This window comes from Cygnus olor, chromosome 4 (genome assembly GCF_009769625.2).
Source record: "Cygnus olor isolate bCygOlo1 chromosome 4, bCygOlo1.pri.v2, whole genome shotgun sequence".
NCBI classification, from domain to species: Eukaryota; Metazoa; Chordata; class Aves; order Anseriformes; family Anatidae; genus Cygnus; species Cygnus olor.
In genome coordinates, this window is record NC_049172.1 from 18,263,634 (window position 1) to 18,282,775 (window position 19,142).

General features: G+C 40.7%; 1 protein-coding gene across 9 annotated transcripts in view; it reads right to left on the reverse strand.

Moving 5' to 3' along the window:
• MTUS1 (microtubule associated scaffold protein 1) overlaps positions 1 to 19,142 on the reverse strand; it is a 113,165-nt gene that overhangs the window by 21,831 nt on the left and 72,192 nt on the right. For 8 of the 9 annotated variants that reach the window (XM_040556934.1, XM_040556935.1, XM_040556936.1 and 5 more), the window contains one exon: positions 5,112 to 5,329. In XM_040556934.1, coding sequence (XP_040412868.1) covers positions 5,112 to 5,329 — 218 coding nt within the window. Of the gene's footprint in view, positions 1 to 5,111; positions 5,330 to 8,955; positions 9,514 to 19,142 lie in introns of those variants that run through there. The other variant, XM_040556938.1, reaches the window with a different exon arrangement.

A 19,142-nucleotide genomic window follows, 5' to 3' on the forward strand; every position in this document is an offset into this window, starting at 1 on the left:
CAAGTGTCTTCTAAGAAGCTGGATGGCTATTTCACCAGAGCCTGGTCTCACAGTAGTTACTTTTCTGGGTGTTAATAGCTCACAAAACTTCAATGTTGCCAAAAATGTTATTGTCAATTAGCAGTCAAATGTTACAAAGAACTTGAGAATAACTTGAAACTTCCTTGCTTTCCACAACAGCTACCTGTAAGATACAAGCTGCCAGAACCTAGGTTTGCTATAAAGGGTAACCTACTGTGTTGTCTCTCAAATGCTATCCTTTACAGAACAGAACATATATGAATTCTTCAGAACCAAGATATTATCTTTTTATTTCTGTTCTAAGTGACTTGGTTACTGGTTTATTTATTTTTAAATCTGAGGAAACAAAAATGATCTTATATCCTTACGCTCTGTCTCTTGTAAAAAGAGATTTCTATACTCTGGGAAGCCAGATTTAATGAGCAGAAGTGCGTTTTGGATGAGAATCTTAATGAGAACCAGACAGGTTTGATGTTAGGTTCTGGAAAGTCAAAACTATAAATTTAAACTCAGACAACTGTGCTTAACAATGGCCTTGCCAATGTATTTTGGATGTACATGCCAAAAATGCAACTGTTCCAAAAACTCTTTCTTTTACCACTAAGGGTTTGGGGTTTAGTGATGCAATATGTACTTCTGCTCCTTAAGTTGGATATGCATTTCTCATATAATAAATATAAATATTTTCTGCTGAGCTTCCATGAAGGCCACCGCAAATTATTCTGATCAACATGTCTGCATATTCCAAGATGGAAAAAAACTAAGTGCTAGGAAATTCCCAAGAAAACTAGTACCTTGACTGTCGCAGTCATCTGCATGTCAGGAAATGCCAGTTATAGTAGCTCATGTATTAATGGTAGATTTTTATTTCCACCTAGAAATACCGAAGTCCATCTCAGCCACACAATTTCTAGCTCATTACTTATGTCGCTTCCTGTATGGCATCCACAATTAATGGTATCCCCATATTATTTTGCCAAGGCTCTGTAGCCTTGCAAATCACATTCCCTCTGTGAAGGAGACTTCTTGAAGAAGTCACCACAGTCATTCCAAAGTAAAATTTGAATTGTAAATTCCAGTATTCTCAAGTACACCAAGAGAAGAACAGCAGTAAAGTTTTGTTTCTGTTCATCTCTGGAGCTTTGCGGCACCGGCAAAAATTTGAAACTCACTTCTATTCCCGAGTCTTTTAAAAGCTCTTGAAGGACTTGATTTGATTTAATTTCTTAAAGTAAAACCAACAGAACTGGGTATTAATAAAACATTTTCCTGCCTTTTTTTTAATGACTTGAGTACTTCCAAATGTGGCAATTAAAATGTATGCATTAAAATACGAGAATATGAAGGCAGCAGCTGTCAATTCACACTTTCGATACTCACAAAGCAGTTTGAGTCACACAACACCAATACATTTCCTCTTCACTTCAAAGCTAAATCTTCCTTGAACAGCTTTAGAAGTGACCAAAACCAAATATAAGACCGAGCCAGTACCGTGCAGACAAAACAAACATCTCCCAACCCCAAAGCTGCGGCGCATTAACCGGAGCTCGCGCTGCTGAGGGCCTCTCAGGCACACATCCCTGCCTCACACCAGCGCTGCTGGTTTTTCACTCTCACTCCTTCCCAGAGTTAACCACTTCACAAGAGCAAGCCCATAAAACTTCAGGTATGGATAGACTTATGAAAGCAGACCAGAGTGGTTCCTCTCTGTGGCCTCCTGATGATGTTCCTGAACTGGCTCTCCCCAGGGCCTGGCGGGCACCAGGCCGTGCAGGCACAAGTGCAAGCCCGCAGGCCTGACAGGCTCCACCACGGCCAGCCACAGCCTCACCTACACCAGAAGTCTTAAACCATATCTCTAGAGTTTCTCTGAACGCATCTGCTACTAAAGGGACAAGAAAAAAGTCAAAACATGCAAAATTAACACTCAAGTCTAGTGCACATTTCAGAGCTTACGTAGTTAAAGGTTAACGGAAGACGGCTTTCCTTTGCACTTGGTAAGCCTGTTTCCTCTGTACTGTCACTTTTCCATTCTTGTCTGAACTTAAAAAAAAAAAACAGGAAAAGAGTTACGGAGCCATAGGAATTACCAGGGGACTAGAGGGAAAACAGCCATCTAGGAGGACTAGCTTGCTATTTTGATAAGATTGAAGTTTGACACGTACTTTTAACGCTTAGTTAGCGTACACACAGTTACCTAACAAAGAAAAATCTTGGTACAGTTTGACATTCTCATCGGACACGTTCCTTGCCATCAAGCACTCAGGTTGCCACCAGGGTTTCAATCTAGTGCTAATTCATTGCAACAGGCTCTGCTCGGTTGAAATCTGGTTTTACAGTTTTATCAGGGTGGACTGGCCCACCTTGAAGAGGCTTAAATTCAGAACAGTCTTGGTAGAAGCAGTTAACCACAGAAATCATCTGGACAAACCCTAACAGCTCCAGTGTTAGAGGTATTATCAGAGCCAGCTGTTAATATTGACAACTCCATGATAATGCTTGTAACAAACAAGTTTGAGCTCACACAGAGTTTTGTGAGAGATTCCTGCTCAGCTGGAAACAGCACAGCAGCCTTACACAATTTTGTTCAACCCTTAGACAGCAGCCTCACAACTTCACTGCAGAAGGGCTGGCTGCATTTCTGACAGAAGTCACTGCCAGCACATTCTTATTTTGCCAGCAGCTATCCCATTTCACATGAGCTCATAAGCAGCAATTTAAAATTTTGGTGCAGAAATGCATGTGGGACCTCTCGAAGAGAAGAAAAAAAAAATAGCAGCAGCTGATTCACCTCTCCCAGTAACTTCAGCTTTGTCAGTTCCTGCTCCCGCAGGGAATACAGGAAAGACTGGGGCAGGTTTTGCCAAGAGGCTCTAGCTGCAACTTACAGCCTTGAAGTGATGCAGCAGCTCACCCTGGCTCTTTTCTCTGTCTAACCAGGCAGCCTGTCCTCAACGCTGCCTCCCCCTTGCACTGGTTCTGACCAGAAGAACGGTCCATGTCACTAATTTGGACAAGAAATGCTCTCTCTATGGCTGGAGTAGCTTTCTGACAGCTGAAAGCTGAATCAGGGACAGACCAGCACCAGAGGAGCGTACAGCAGGACCTTCTGCTGGTGACAGAATACTGTTTCATCAGCTCAAGCTGTACTGTGTTACTTCACACTTGCTCAAGTAGGAGGAATGGGAAGCACAGCCTTGTTGTTCACATAATAATAAAAAAGATTATGCTTAGTTGATTTCCCCCCCCCAAAAAAAAAAAAAAAATGAAAACTACTTTCATAAAAGCTGAAGCCACTTTCTGCTGGCTCTGCAGTAGTTAAGGCAGTGGTTTTCAGCTTGAGTTAAACCCTCTAAGTTTCTCCCTGAATTTACCCCCAAAATTTGAGAACTACATTGAAGCAATCCTTGAGACACACTTCCAAAAAATAAATGCACAGCCAGTTGGGATTAAGTTAGCTAGACCAAAATGCACACTTCAGAAAGGAAGGAAAAAACAACCAAACAAAACAAGACCACTCTTCAGTCTTCTCTAAAATACAGAAATCTTGAAGGATGTTTCCCCTAGCTACTCATCAGATTTCTGAGTACTGCTTACACCAACCATGGCAGAATGGTCCTCTTCACTCCTACACTAAGGACAATAAGACATTACCTCTTCACCTAGGACTTGTCTTATCCTGGGAAAGAAAACATCAATACCTGAAACAACTGCAGGTACATCAACACATCAATTTTTAGCCCAGTTACAAGTGCTTAGACTTAACACTCCTAGATTACTTGTTTTATATAATCGATATGCTTTTATTAATTTTAATTAAATTAATAATTAAATTTTATTTTTAATATTATTAAATTTTAATGATTTTAATTTATTTTATTGATTTTAATTTATATAATTGACAGATTTTTTTTCTTTCCACATGCAAAATAAAAATGAAAAGGTAGAAGCAGCAAAATTATTCTCCCCCATGAAGTTCTCTCTTCCCTCCATCTTACACATTTTTTTTTTTAAATAACCATCCCCATTATTCTCGAGGAAATAATGCCTAGACTGTAAATACACTGTAAAACAGCCTGGAAGAAGTACATATGACAGGCTTCTTACTAAAATATCAGGTAAAGATACGCAGATTAAGTATTCCTTAAAAAAAAATAAAATAAAAATTGCAATACAAAATATCTGAAGGAACCTGGGCCAAGACTTTTAATTATAAAAGTTACCAGAAATCTAGGTGCTTATTATAAAGTATCACGAAGATTGAATGGAAGTTTAGCCGTCCAAATTTCACAATTTTGTATTAGATGACAGGCACCCAAAAAGCTTGTACCAAATTGCTTTGAAGATCTTAGATTATATTAGAGAAAGACGTTCCAATCAAGAGTTTAAAAAACTAAAACAAACCAACCTCACAAAACTCAGTAAAAGCAACTGTTCTTTCTGAGTTGAACCAGACTTGAACTTAACAATAATGCAGTGTTTTTAGTTGAAAGGAGAGTGAACAGATATTATCCCAGCAGAAGAGAATGTTTCTGGCAGCATACTAAGACAACTCAGTGATTTTTATACATTGGATGAAATCACTACATATGGGAACGGCTAAAATACAACTGGTATCAATCTTGGAACATTAGCTATAAATACAAAATGAAGTGCTAGTAAAGTCTGCATCAACTGTTGCAGCATAAATCCATAACTGTTATCCCCTAACTTGAGATTTCTCTTCTCTCAAAATCTTTCAAAGCAGACCAACATTCTGGTGCATTATCAAACTTATGAAGTCATTCTGTATGTCAAACAGACTAGGACAAGCAAACATTAACACACGTCAGATGAACTTCACTAAATTTCAGGTGCATTTTTTTATTTTTAATGAAAGTTGATAATTGTAAAGATACTACCAATAATGCAGGATTCAATAGTCAGTATCCTTCATTCTCAATTATTTGAAAGCTTATGTATCAGTGTATAATATATTCAGAAGCCATTGTTGAGAACAGTTCAACATGTTCAACATCCATTCAAGTCAGAATGGATTAGTTGCAAGACTTTTTTTTTTTATTTTATTTTTTTTTTTTTTTTTTATTTACCTCAGACTGCAGGTGCTGGATCACAATTGTCAATGCTTCAAACTTCTGGTTGCTGCTTGACAGGAATTTCTTCAGCTGCAGAATGATTCCACTTTGGTTCTCACATTTTGTCTTGTACTGTGTCAACTCAGCTGTTTTTGTGCCAGGTGAATGCACATCTGTGGAGGTTTGTGTCTGTATGCACGAGCTTTTCGGACTCCGTTGCTTGCCCTTGTCAACTGGAACAAAAACAACAATTAGTTAATCTGTACTTTATGTCTAATGGAAACTGAAAGGCAGGTACAAAAGAAAATAGATCTAAACTCTTCCTGAAACACTAGCTAGGAGAAAGGGTTGTTTCCATAGCACTGTGGATCAGACATCATCATCTGACAGGCTGGGTTCTAGAACCATAACCTCATATACAATGTTTTGCTCTTTGTCCTTACCTTTGTGTATTGTGGCTTACTTTTCAGCATATTCTACATACTGTGATTTGAATAAATGTTTACATAAAATGCAAGATTTCTGTAATCCTACCCATCCACTGACTTGTTTCTACCTTAAGATGAGTCAACCACTTCCATTTGCAACACATATTTCATATTTTCTACACTCTAAGCTAGTACTGAATACAAAACCATTTTCCCCACATTCCCTTGATCTTTTCCTTCCTTCCTTCCAAAAAAATTTTACTGCAAAAACTCCACTCTACAGCTCAGGTTTGAGCTCCATTACCCAAAGGTCTTCCAACAAGTTTCTAGCATCAGCAATTTAGGTCACAAAGATGATACTTAAAAATGCTCTAAAATGTAACATGTTTCAAGTTTGCCCTGCTGCTCTTCACGGTCCAATAATTACATAGCTCACTTAATATTCTCAGTTATGTTGCAACCTCAGTCCCTTCACAGTACACAATCGTGTGGTGCCAGAGGAAACCACATTACATAACCCAGCACTTGATTCGTAAACACCGCCGAGGTTACAGGTTTCTCTGCTGCCTTCAGACCAAAAAGGTACAGTACTGCAGTGCAGATAGGGCCAGTCTTTTGATCACGCACAGAACAAGCAAACACTTTTGCAATAGAAGGCTGACGCAATACATAAATATCCCTTGGCATTTTAATGAAGACATCGGAGCAGATTACTTTGTACAGTGTCAACTTAACAAGATTTCTTCCAGATAAAGTGATAAAACCTGAGAGATGAGATTTGGAGAAAAGAAAAACAAGAACATGTGGAAAAAACAGGGGACATATTAATGAACTAGAAGTAGCTGCTAATGAATCCCTTCTGAAGCCCAAACACCTGGTATGAAGGTTGTCAAGTGACTCTTGCATATTGCCAGCAGTGAAAGGCTCAATCACATAACTTAAGATAATATTAACAATAAACCTTTGACTCTCAGTTAATGTTAGTCTGACACATCAACTGTTGCATTAATACACCAGTCTTGCATAGACTTCGCCTGTTTTCAAAACATTTGAAAAAGTTTTCTGTTCAAAATACTGATGTCATCTGTGCCTCTTGCTGAGCAGTGTGTGAAGGGCCTCCTAAGACCATGAATTTTCCAAATAAATCCTCTCTAGGCAAGATTTCCTGTCCTCCCTTAGTTAGAGAAATGTCAGCATTATTGCTTTATAATGTTTGGACACTCTTGCATTATTGGAGATTTCACTGCACTCCTGCTCAGGAGATGCTGACTGTTAGAGGGTGTATTTTCTATTAGAAACAGACTGTCTTGCTGTTTAATAGTAGAGCTGTTAAAGGTATCAACATAACCCAAATCAAAAACCAAATTCTAATCAGTAGGGAAAACAGACCAAGCTTGGCTGCCAGTTCCAGGTATATTTTTACCACCACTTTACCTAATGGGGCCAGTTCTTTTCTCACAGTGCAGACATAACGTTGTTTCATTTACACCTCTACAAATGAAAGAGGGTTCAAATCTGAGAGCTATCTTGCTAGATTCCCAGCAATCTTCCAGCAAATACTTTTTGCAGCAAACACTGGTCACCTTCTGAAGGTTTTTAAAAAAAAAATAAAATAAAAAAAATCACAAGAGGCAATAATCAAGGGGAGGAAAGCAAGAGAAACAGGGCAGTGACTAGAGAATAAAGGCGTACATTCAGTCCTTCCCTGCCCAACTGGCTCATGTACTCCTACTCTCTCATTTATTCCATCTCCCTCCCTAAAAGCTTCCCTTAAAATAAACACAGAATTGGAACACTATTGCTGATTTAAGGGTACGGGATAAATTTACTAATAAAGATACTAATGTCAACACTTAATTCACTGTATGAAGTGACTAACATTATTTGTTAGGACCCCGACAGAGCATGAAAAGCTGCTTCCCATCTGTACGAAGGGTTGCAGGCAATTTTTATTCAGGGAAAAAAAATACATCAGATACTGTTACATACTGAAGTTATTTTGTTTAAATAAGTACCCTGATACAACAGCTAACCGCAAGTGACAATAGACTCCAACTATCCACTGTCTCCACAGCCTAGCTAGCCTTTATCAGTTTGCCAGTTTCACTCCACTGCTTTTATTGTGGTGCCCAGACCACCAAGCCTCTTCGGAGAAGCTCCTTCAAACATTCATCCAAGCCAACCCTGGATACTGAACTAAAAAAAGCTGAACAAAAAATGTGCACAAGAGAAATTCAGTGACATTCCTGTTAACAATTTTATCACAGGCATGTGCTCTGCAGAACCACTTTAGATGTTGAAAAGCATTTATCTGCTAGCATCAACCCTCCGTAGCATGAACTGCCTCTACGGATTAACGCCAGCAGCACTCCAATGCTTATTTATGGCCTGTGTACCCCTGGGCAATGACAGATTGTTTCCAGATTTGTATAGAAGCCATACTATGATGTCAAAACAAAAGCCATAACTTCATTAGAACAAAGGCATCAAGTCTAATTACTGATACAACACATCAACGATGGACTCTAAATTAAGGACAGTATCGGTCACCAGCCCAAGTCCTCCTCACTTCGCCATTTTTACTTGCCACCTTTACGCAAGTCAGACTTGCAAAGTAAAACAAATTTTCCCCTTCAGTTAGCTTGTGGACTCTTCTCCAGCAGTCTAGAAAACACAGTACCCAATCTATTTAAAATGCTCAATTTCTGAAGATTGTAAGTCTCAGATTCTCAAGTACTACATGCAGCACAGCAACCCTACACAATCACCATGTAGGGTCTTATCCTTTTTTTTTAATCTATAAAAATAGCAGCAGCAGTTTTGTAAGGATTGAGCCTTCTGATCACTGAATCAGTCACAGAAGATTCAGTATCTTGCTGGCACAAAAAAAAAAAGAATATCCTATGACCTTGGTAAAGGTCCACGAATCCTCCCACTCCCTCTGAAGTCACTGCATGGACAGCAGCTGTAGAGACTTTTCTTTGGGAAGACTATTAGGCCCATCCCAAGTTTTTCCATAAGGAGAACCATTTCCCATACACAGTTTCTCTAGTTAGCAGGTAATCAGAAGCAAGAAATACAGAACCACTCATACATTGGGGTGCATACCATACAGTTGCATTTAGGAGCTTCAGCACTGCACAGTACTTGGCACAGTACTTGAGCGGCTTGCCAGGTCCTGCTGGTTTCCTGAGCCTCTCTATCTTGTGCACTGCTGCTAAATTACCAGCTGAAACATCCAGCACCCACTTTTTGGTTGGCAGAGCCAAATCAAAGCCTTCCATTGCTTGTCATGTATGAGGAAAGCCTGCGTAAGTGCAAGAGGTTCAATTTCTAAGAAAAAAAATTATATTTCTTAAAAGCATTCCAAATAGCCAAAAGAAACCACATGACAAACTCAAGTCCCCACGCTATGATCACCATGGTCTTACCCCTAAGCACCATGTTTCCATGTTCCTCATCCAAACCGTTAGCTTCCACGGGCTTTTGAAAATTCACATGCATCTTGTGTAAGCATTTCTCAAAGAAAAATCCATGCTCAATGTCTTCTCTTGTAGGAAGGTGCAGGCTGCTAAGAACTTTCTGCCTCTCTTCCATCTTCTGGAAAGCCTTGTCTACACATGTCAAGTTGGTGCTCACTTCTTTGATCAGTAAGACCAGATCGGCCTGAGTATTTAATCGAGCTTCCATTTCTTCCCTTACTCGCTGGATTTCCTCGAGCACATTTCTTATATCCAAGTGACTGGACTTCACCTCTGCTTTCAGCTCCTCTTTCACCTGCTGTTGACTCCTTTGCAGTGCTAACACTGTTCTGATTTCCTTTTGAGATGTTTCCATGTCACGCTTCAGCTCCTTCTGCCCAGCCTCCATCGCCTCCTGACTAGCTCTAACGTCTGCCAGCAATGCCGCGAGGCACTCCATCCCAATCCCACGGGGGTCGCAGAACTTCTCCAGAGCCACAGCTTCCAAGCAGTCAGGACCACTTGTGAGCCAGCAGCAGATTTCTCAGACAGCCAGAGAGCTAGCACATAGCCCTCAGCATGGTCCTATGTCAGCTTACAGTTTGCTTCAGTGAAGGTACTAGGTAGAAGTCTAGTACTAGGTAAGGCAAAGGGACTAAATAAAATACTTCAATAAGCAGAGCTGTAGAGACAGAGCTCCCTCTCAAGAGTTAGCCTGAGTACTAATCGGTTTAATTGGCAGATTATGCCACACCTGAATTTTTTAAAATCTTTGGCTGACATCACTGTACACAGGACGTCACCCAGAAAGCCACTCCCCACTGTCATTTGATCTGCGCATCAATAGAAAATGCCTGGGCATCAGTTACCAGGTTTGTTGCAACGCAGCCAAACAGTGCAAGAACACAGCAGCCCTACCTTTTCAACAAAGGCTCAAAAAGAATGTGAATTGCAACAGTTTGACAGTACTCAGGTATTTCAATCCTACATTCAAACAAGGTGGTTGCGTACCCATCCTTCTGCTAATGTCTGCAGCGAGACTTGATGCATAAATTGGTGAGTGCCGTGGCCATTGCTCCTCTCCCACTGAACACCCCCCCCTCATTAGCACAGTTCATTACTACCAGGAATGCTCATTTAGCGATCTGTGGAAGCACCCAGATCCTGAGGAAATCCTCTAGTTCACAAACAACGAACGCTTACAAAAGCAACAAGGGAAAACTGACTAATGAGATGTTTCTGGCAGGTTAAGGAGGCAGTCTTTTAGGTACCAGCTCTGCGTGTTATTTTTTCTTTTTAAAAGCTAACACTTCTCAATTTTAAACACAGAACTCACCGTAATTTTAGGCTCCGTGTAAAAACAGGAAGACTAATGATACCAGGTTGTTAAGTTGTTTTGTTACAAAGTGATTTAATTACTCAGTCATTGGATTCAGTTTGAAAAAATGACCAACCCAATATATATTCCCCTACAGGAAGCATCTGCGTCTGCCCTCAGACCGGTGACCTGACGTTCAGAGTAAGGCCCAGCATTCAGAGCGGGTCTCACACAGGCTAAAGGTCAAGGCTTTTACATACACCTTCGTGCTGTCATGCCTCCAGGACACTCTCTCTGAAGTGACGATCTCATGAACATCCCAGAGCAGAAGATCTACGCTATCCACAGAAAACTGCAATAATCCCATCAGCACAGCTTGGGGATGGCAAGCATTACAAACAACCCTGATTTTTGTGTGTGCACAGCTGCAAGATTTCTGCCTCACCACAGTGCTGCTGAGCAGGGCCAAAGAACCGACCCAGCAAGTCCTGCCTGCACCGCAAGGTTACTCCTCGCTTTCCAGTTAGCCTCCCACACCAGCTCAGGCACACTCATGGGAAGGGATCAGAGAGACATCCTCCACACACAGCCTGCAAATATTGCCCAACTGTCCCACTCTCACAGCCCCCTGGTGGACACAACACCAGGGGTAGAGCTTTTTTCTGAGTGCCTCACCTGCCAGAAGGCCAGACGTGCACTCTTCTGGAACGTTTTCTATATTCAGGCAATGGGACTTTCCCAGCAGAGCTACAGGCTGCAGGAATGCCTTCCTCCTCTCAGCACCCTGCTCCATTTCTAGCTGGATGGCTATCCTGAGGGCTCAGGTGCTATTGACCACGCACAGCCCTCACTGCAGACTGGACCACAGAATAGACTGCAGAAGCACAACCTGACCTTTGAATCCCGGTAACAAAATCCTTGACAAAATGGATCAGGCAGGTGAGAAGAGCCAGTTACAAGCACTTGGCAGTACTTCTGCATCCCTAGACCAATACCTGCAGTAACTCAGCTCAGCAGTATAACACTTTATTCCAGCCTTTACCAGACCTTAGCATTTCCAAAAAATCTCAATAACACAGGTGAAGAACTTGCAAAGACCTTGTCTGATGCTTACTGGCAGCTAATGAGAATCCAGCTGCATTAATATCCACTGCTTCAGTGATGATACAGGTGGAGAACGGGTCGCACTGTGTGAGAGGGAGGGTATTCGTGAAAATTGCAAGTTTAATCTTATCAATTGTACCTGACACTGATTTAAGTTGAAAATGAACAGAAAAAAAGACACCAGTCATAGTTTTGAAGTTAACAAGCTCACTAAACCATAGTAAGAACTATGGTGTATTACTTAACACTGTAAAATATATTTGAAACATTAAACAAAAACCTTTACACAAAGCTTACTGGGAATCATACAAAAAATTCAACTACTTTGACCTTCAGGGTGACTGCATGCTCTGTACAGCCCCAACTGGGCTCAGACTTGACACAGCAATCGGATATTTTCGCTTCCCAAACATGAGAGAAGAAGGTATACCAGACTTTCACTTTTCCAAAAGGTCTCTTTTCCACCTAATTGTAAGTGCTAACTGTACACTTGCTATTTTTTTTTTTAGAAGTACTATAACAATGAAATTGAAGAAAAATCAGCAACTGGATCAAATTTCTCCAAGTATACCAAAAAACACTGAAGTAAACTTGAAGGTCTACCTGTTTTTAACAGAGGCTTAAGAACCAGACGTACACTGCATCTCTACTCCAGATGCTTACTCTTTCCCTCCCATAACAGAGCTGGTCCCATCAGATGCAGTGCTGCATGATCCATGGGCCTAATTCTGGGATTTTTCCTTTGGGAGTTAACAAATCTCAGTCTAGCATCTGAATCACCCATAGGTGAGTACATAACTTCACTTGGTTTGTTAGTCTTCATGCAGCTAACTCGGAAGCCTCAAAATAATCTCTGTAATTCTCCCCTCCCACAGTGCAGACAAGCTATGTAAGCAATAGAACAAAGACTGATTGATTTCACCACTTTGATTTTAACACATTTGCCTAGTGACAAGCTATGGCATTTCAGAGAGGGATACCTAAGAACATCCCTACAAATAGAGAAGCTACTTGATTTAATCTGGAGCCGTGTGTATATTGTATTTGAGAGGAACTGGAAATTTGGCTAGCTGTAAGTTGCAATCCTAAATTCTTTCAGAACTCATGCTGTAGGCTATGAACCCAGAAAGCAGTTTCACCCAAACATACAGGGAAAACGGTCCCCAAGAACGTAACTAAATCAGTGTCTGTGGATGGCTTGAAAGGCTGGGCTTGAGTGGAAGTCTCCCAGCCCTCCTTGCAGCTCCACAGCTTGGTCAACTCCAAAATTTTGCTTGTATTCAGCTTGGCAAATGGTGAAAGCTTTCCACGCCTCCAGCCTAGTGAGCGCACAAATACGGGCTGCTGAAGAAGTACTTTGCTTCTAAGCGCTGCCTCAGGCCTGTCTACATAAAAACCAGCACAGACAGCCCTCACTTGCTCTGTCCGCAGCCTTAGACAGCTGCATGCTTCCTAGAGCAGAACTGTAGTGCTCCCTTTCCTTTGCTCTTACTGCAACCTCTCTAATTTCTCTTCGAGGTCAGGCCCAAGCCTACACCAAGGAACATCAGCTTAGGTTAGCTGACATCAAATCCTTTTCAAATAGTTCTGAGCAAAACTACCACCACCAACAACGAGGCTGTTTGAGAGGCTGAACTGAAAAAAATTTAACTGCAAGCAGGCAAAACCTGACATAGCTGCTTAATGAGACGCAGCGGGATTCAAACTTACACATCAGAAATGCCTCTGCCTTTCTTTGCAGAGGTACAAAGGTTCTTCAGCATTGATATATATGTCTATGTAATGCTGGTACAGCACTGGGGGGAAAGTGCAGAACTACCACGTATTATTCCAGACATTCAGTCTGAAGCACTGTTTCCGAAGTCTGTACCTGTCCTTTCGTGCCAACTCAGCCGCTGATGTATAGCGTTATAGCATTAACTTCTAGCCTCAACACAGCATTTTAAATTTATTCCTTTTTGCTCCTCCCTTCCCGGCACGTAGTTGGATGTCCTTATTCACACGGCAGTGAAAAGGAAAGAAGTCTCAGCTGTCTTCCTGCACTTCAAAGAGCTCTATGCCTATGTGATGTTTTAATTGCATGCTGAGCCCACGTGTCTCGCAGCACTGGCCACCCGGGGTCTCAGCTGGAAAAGCGCAGGTCTCTTTTGAAGCGGAGAGCATTAGCATGTCAAACCATTAACATGTCAAACACTTCGCTGTCCGCTACAGCGCTGATTCTTAGGTAAGAGACCAAATGTCTCTTAGAGACCACACCGGAGTCTCGCAGCCTACAGCTGTTACCTGGAAACTTGAATATCTAGCAGGCAGCTCGTTAGCATCCAGGTTGTTGACACAACAAACCGAGCGTGAAACAAGGGCGCCAGTTCATTACAGCACACTTCACACAGTAACATGGGTGAAAGAGGAAACCTGCAAATACGTGCAACAGAGGAAAAAGAGAGCAAACAGTTTTCCTGACCAAGCATTTGCGTGAGGTCCACCAAAGGCCTAGAAACCCCACGCAGTCCTTAACTAATCCTGTGCAAAGGTTCATTTGCAGGCAGCTGTCAGCTTACTCCTTGCTAGGTAATCCAAAACGTACTTCATTCTTTTAGGCTCCCACGTGATAACCCAGTGTGTAGCAAACCCTCTGCCCTACACCATGCTGTAGGACTTTTTGCTGCTGGGCTAGGAGGATGCTCCTGTTGTCTTTTTGTGAGGGAGAGATGATTCTCCCTGCATTGAGGAGGCAGCCACGAAACCAAAGCAAGCAAAATGCCAATGATGTGTAATACTGCACTAAAGCTCCTCAGTACATCATCTTTCCAGTTCCTACCCCCAATAAAGCAGACTCTCACCCATGACTGCCTTTGAACTGGGTCCCTGTATGCACTCACCCATTAATATTAACCACCTGTCAAAGCCTCAGTATTTCCAAGCGCAAAACATGCCTTCCTTCACCCAAGGGATTAACACTGATGTCTCTTTTGTTCCTTAAGGTGTCACTAGTCCTACAGAATATGGCTCTTGAGCTGTTTTAGGACATTGTCAAATGCACTAACGATTTCCTGCAACACAGTATTTCTCCCCCTAGAAGAAGCATGTTAATGACACAGTTTAGTTTGCCAGTAATTTAGTATGATTTTTTTTTTAAACTATACAGATTAGGCATACAAAATCTTTATGTTGCATTAGCTTTATTCACATTTCTGAAGATTAGCACTCGTGTTTTAAAACCTATATTAATCTTACACTGAAATGTTTCAAGAAACTGGATTATGACAGTTGTAAAGATACCTAAACTGAAACTAAGTAGATGTATTATCTTCTAAATTGCTGGTGGATTCCCAAATAAAAGCACAAAGGAGAGTATCATCTTACTTATCTTACTACCACCTTACTCTTATTATCTTACTGCAACTTCTTGATCAACAAGCCTTTTTTTTTTTTTTTTAAAAGAGCAAGCTTTGAAGTGAAGTCCAGCAATGAAGATTCTCTAGAACTGTGCCTTATGTTGTATTAGTGTTACATTTCTTTAACTTCCTCAGTAGCTGTTTCTTTTCCAGTCTTCATGACAACACATTCAGTATTGGGTGAGATGATGTCAAACGGCCATGCGTTTTGTCAGCCCTACTAGTGGTGCTTTGACAAAGTCAGCGAAGATGGAAGGAAATAAACAATAGAAAAAAATACTCTAAAAATACCAGTGTTGTGCCTTTAACAGTTTTTACATTATTGAGCACAGATCCATCTTATAGAAGCATTAGTTGACTTTCGAAAAGAATCATTTTTTATATTGTGTCTTAAAATTGCATGTGTAATACATTTAGGCACCAAGCTTACTGGAACTGCAACACCTAGAATTGAAAGTTTTTCATCTAGCTAGTGTGTATCAAGCATGAATATAAACTATACATCAAATACAAAAATAAAAATATCAGTAAGTTGACCATACATTCAGAGATGACTGCAAATGAAATAAATTTGAAGTGATATGCAACTTATAGAAGACAACTCTAACACACGTCAGCTAGACTATCAGTAGATCAGGCTTTTTTTTTTTTTTTTTTTTAATAACCGAGAGCGATATTGATGCTTGATATTTTAGCTTGTTCTGAATTAGGACAAAATCCAGCACACGCTAGTTAAGCATATAGTGGGTGGGGTGGGGGGGAAATAAAAATCAAAACAATGCCTAAAGCCTAGAGCATATGTATTCTGACCTGAAAGAGAGTGGCTGTATGTACACTGATAAATCAAGACTTGATGCACATTAAAAATGCAGGGAGTCATCCATTTTTAAGCACAAAGATGACAACATGATGGAAAGCAATTGCATGAAGATGTGTTACTGTGTGCTGCAGCCTTGGTCAATGAGGACCAAGCTAAAGCTTGTCAAATCTCTCTCAATTATCCTTGTTTTAGGCATGTGTATTTTGCTAAAACCAGTTCTTCATACACCCCCCACAGGCAACCTTAAATCACTGAATTCTGCAGGTTTTGAAGCAAAGAAAGCACTACATTTAGGAGCTAACAATTATGTTTATGTATGGAGTTGACATTTTAGTAAGTTTCTTTTTCAGGTGTTGCTCTAGGTAGGCAAAAAGACATTTGAAGGAGTCCTCTTTTTTCTGCATACCCTCCTATAGCTGCAGCTGTGCTTTGTCATCCTTGAAATGCACAGCTGCCCAGAGAGCCAAGCAAAGGGAAGACTGGCGTTCTTCACACTCTTCTCCTGTTTCCTCTTCACCACCTTCACTCTCCATTCTACTTCTTGTACAAGACGTTGGTCCTTGTTGTCTGGTGCCCTCTACTGTTTCGCCCTAGATACGTATTTTTGACCTTCATGCTTCAGTTTGTGTCTGCAAAGTCAGGCCCCAGAGTCAGCTGGAACAAGGAATCCTGCCATGGTTAGTTTGCACCATCTGCAAATCCTTCCCAGACCCCACTAATTGCCTCCCCAGTACAAATCCCAATCCCTTTTCCCCAAATCTGCATCCTTCCTGAATACGTTCAGGGCTGCCAACTGGCCTGCTTGCAGACATTAAGGTAACTTCACATCTGGGAAAAGACTTTCAGAGGGTGGGGTCACGGAAAGAAGCCCTGCTATACATACGTGCACGCAAGTACATGTGTGTATGAAACCCTCACACAATACCAGAGAAAAATGGCAAGTCCACCCTTTTTGTGGCTCCAAGTTCTCACACACGCCAGGGAGTGAAAGGGCTGAAACACAGCCAGAAAGGAAGGAGCTATCTGAGTTTCAATGCCTGAACTCATTCCTTCTCTAATGCTTTAGTCCAGCCCTTTGTTGACTGCAATGCTCAGCATCGCAAATGTAGGACTGGAAAAAAACTTCAGAAACCATTTACATCATTCCTTGCAGAAGCAAAGTAATAGCTACCAAGACATAAAAAGCACTTTGCCAGACTTCGACTGTCTCACGTCTCAACATAGCACAGTCCCCTGCATGCTTTTCATGGTACCTTCTCTTCCAGCTCAAACCTGATCTGACCTCACCTAGATTAGATCCCTGCTTATAATTGCCTTCGCATCACGTTTTTTCATGCAGACACTAACAGGCTAGCAGGGAAGTTTTTTCTTCTGTTCTCACATACGTACAGTAGTCTGCTATGTGCTGAGAAGCCAGACATGTAGACAGCTTAATTATTTTTTCAAATAATTTTTAAAACGATTCCATCCCCAAGGGCTATCAAGCATTGTAAGCATGCTCAGGATAAACACATGAAATAACTGGGAGAGACACTATTACTTACAAATTCAAGTAAGAGAAACTAACAGACTCAATTTTTGACATCAAATTTACTCTAGATCCATCGAACTTAGCTTTTAAAACCTAGGGTCATTTCAGCCAATTGTAGGAAGAACTTGAATGAAATCCCAAACTCAGTTCTCATGGCTTTTAAAATTAAGCCCTTAAGTATGAAAGGCACTTTCTGCTTACATACTCTAGAGCTCTACTTTGTTGCCATAAATGCAAACAAAACAAAAAACCCTGCAATGAATTTGGAACCTAAAATGAATCACCAAACTTGAATCAGTGGCAAGCACAACTGAAGTTGCAATTCTTCCTTCACACCAGCATATGATTACTTAACCACCAGAACATTTATCAGCTCATCTTAATGTTTGATCCAAGAATTTGATAGTTCCCTAGTGTTTCTGAACTGCTTGAAGTCTTTCAGAGTCCCCATCAGGCTCAGTAACTTGCAGGGAAAGAATCTTTCCTTGAAAAGGACTGTACAGAAGAGACCTGTAGAATACATTTTCACCACAAGACAGACATATTAATATGCAACATCATTTCTTGTACAGTATCTGTAGTTATCTGGGATGGAGAGAGAGGACTTTTGTCGTTGTTTGAACTCAGAAGCTATTTATTCAATCACGCTAGCATGAACTGATGTTATATGACTGTAACAAATGTCACTGGATTTGAGCATGGCACTGAAATGCTACCTAAAGGTTATTATAGAAGAAAAAGTAGGACAGGCAATGGGAATCTAAAGAGCCCCCAGAGTGTTAGTTATATTTTGTATTCTTGTCTTTGTGCCAAGATTGCTTCTGAACATATCCAGCAATAGCTTCCTGTGTTTGTGAAACTCTACATTCATTTAAAGACAAATACATCCAAGACAACACTCAAATTCACTGATGTTGTTCTTTAAAAAGCTAAGTGATAGCAGTTCTGACCATACAGAAAGCACTACAATGAGTGCTACGCTGTCTGTAGTCGTATTTTACCTACCAAAAGATGACCAGAGAGTTCAATTTTAATATTTTTCTTATAAAATAGATGACCACAGTTCACAGCTTCAAATTGTAAAATAAATAGCTAGCATCCAGATTCTCATTCTGGAATATGCGGATTCATCTTTTAGAGGAGTCACTAATGTTTGAGTATAAAAACAGAGTATAAAACAACTCAGAGATCAAGCTAGAACATGAGTTCTGCCCATAAATTAAAAAAAAAATAAAATAATCAGTGCTGATATAAGCACGATCAAGCTCCTAGGCTAAAAATGAAATGAGAAAAATAAAGTTTACAGTAGCTGTTTGACTTCACAAGTCCCTTCAAGAATCAATCTTTGAGCTCTTAGGAGCCAGATAGAAAATGCTGCACTAGCATTTTTAACATTGTTCTCTACAGCATCACCTAATGACCTTGTTTCAAGCAGTATCTGGGTTGGTTTTAATCACAGTCCAGAACCGGCAGCCCAGCACACTGCTCCTCCCCGGCTTCATTGACTTCATTTGATGAGCTCAGGTTCAGTGCTAAATTAGGCGTTTTCCCATAACTCAAGAAAACCCACGTGAGTAGTTACTGGGCAAAAAGTAGATGAAAATGATAGTACAGATTAACAACAGAATAGAGACATACATTTATCATATTACAGAGGACTGCCCTGGTAAGTCTAAAAGATCATGTAAGGGAAGGTATGTTATACTTGGTATCTATACTGTTACACTTATCAACATGATTAACATGAAGTGACAGCTCTGCAGAAAGAAGGAAAATTTAAGCAGCCGTCAAAATCAGACATAAGCTCACAACTTTAGAAGACTGTCTTTTAAGAGGCGGTGGCAGCAGCATAGCATGCCTTAATGAATACCAGCATAGCTAAACACGGCTAAAATTAACCTCGAAAAAGTACTTTAAAGCTACCCTACTGATAAAACTCAATTTGCTGGTCAACAGAATAAAGCTGCATCTCAAAAGAACCACTCCAGA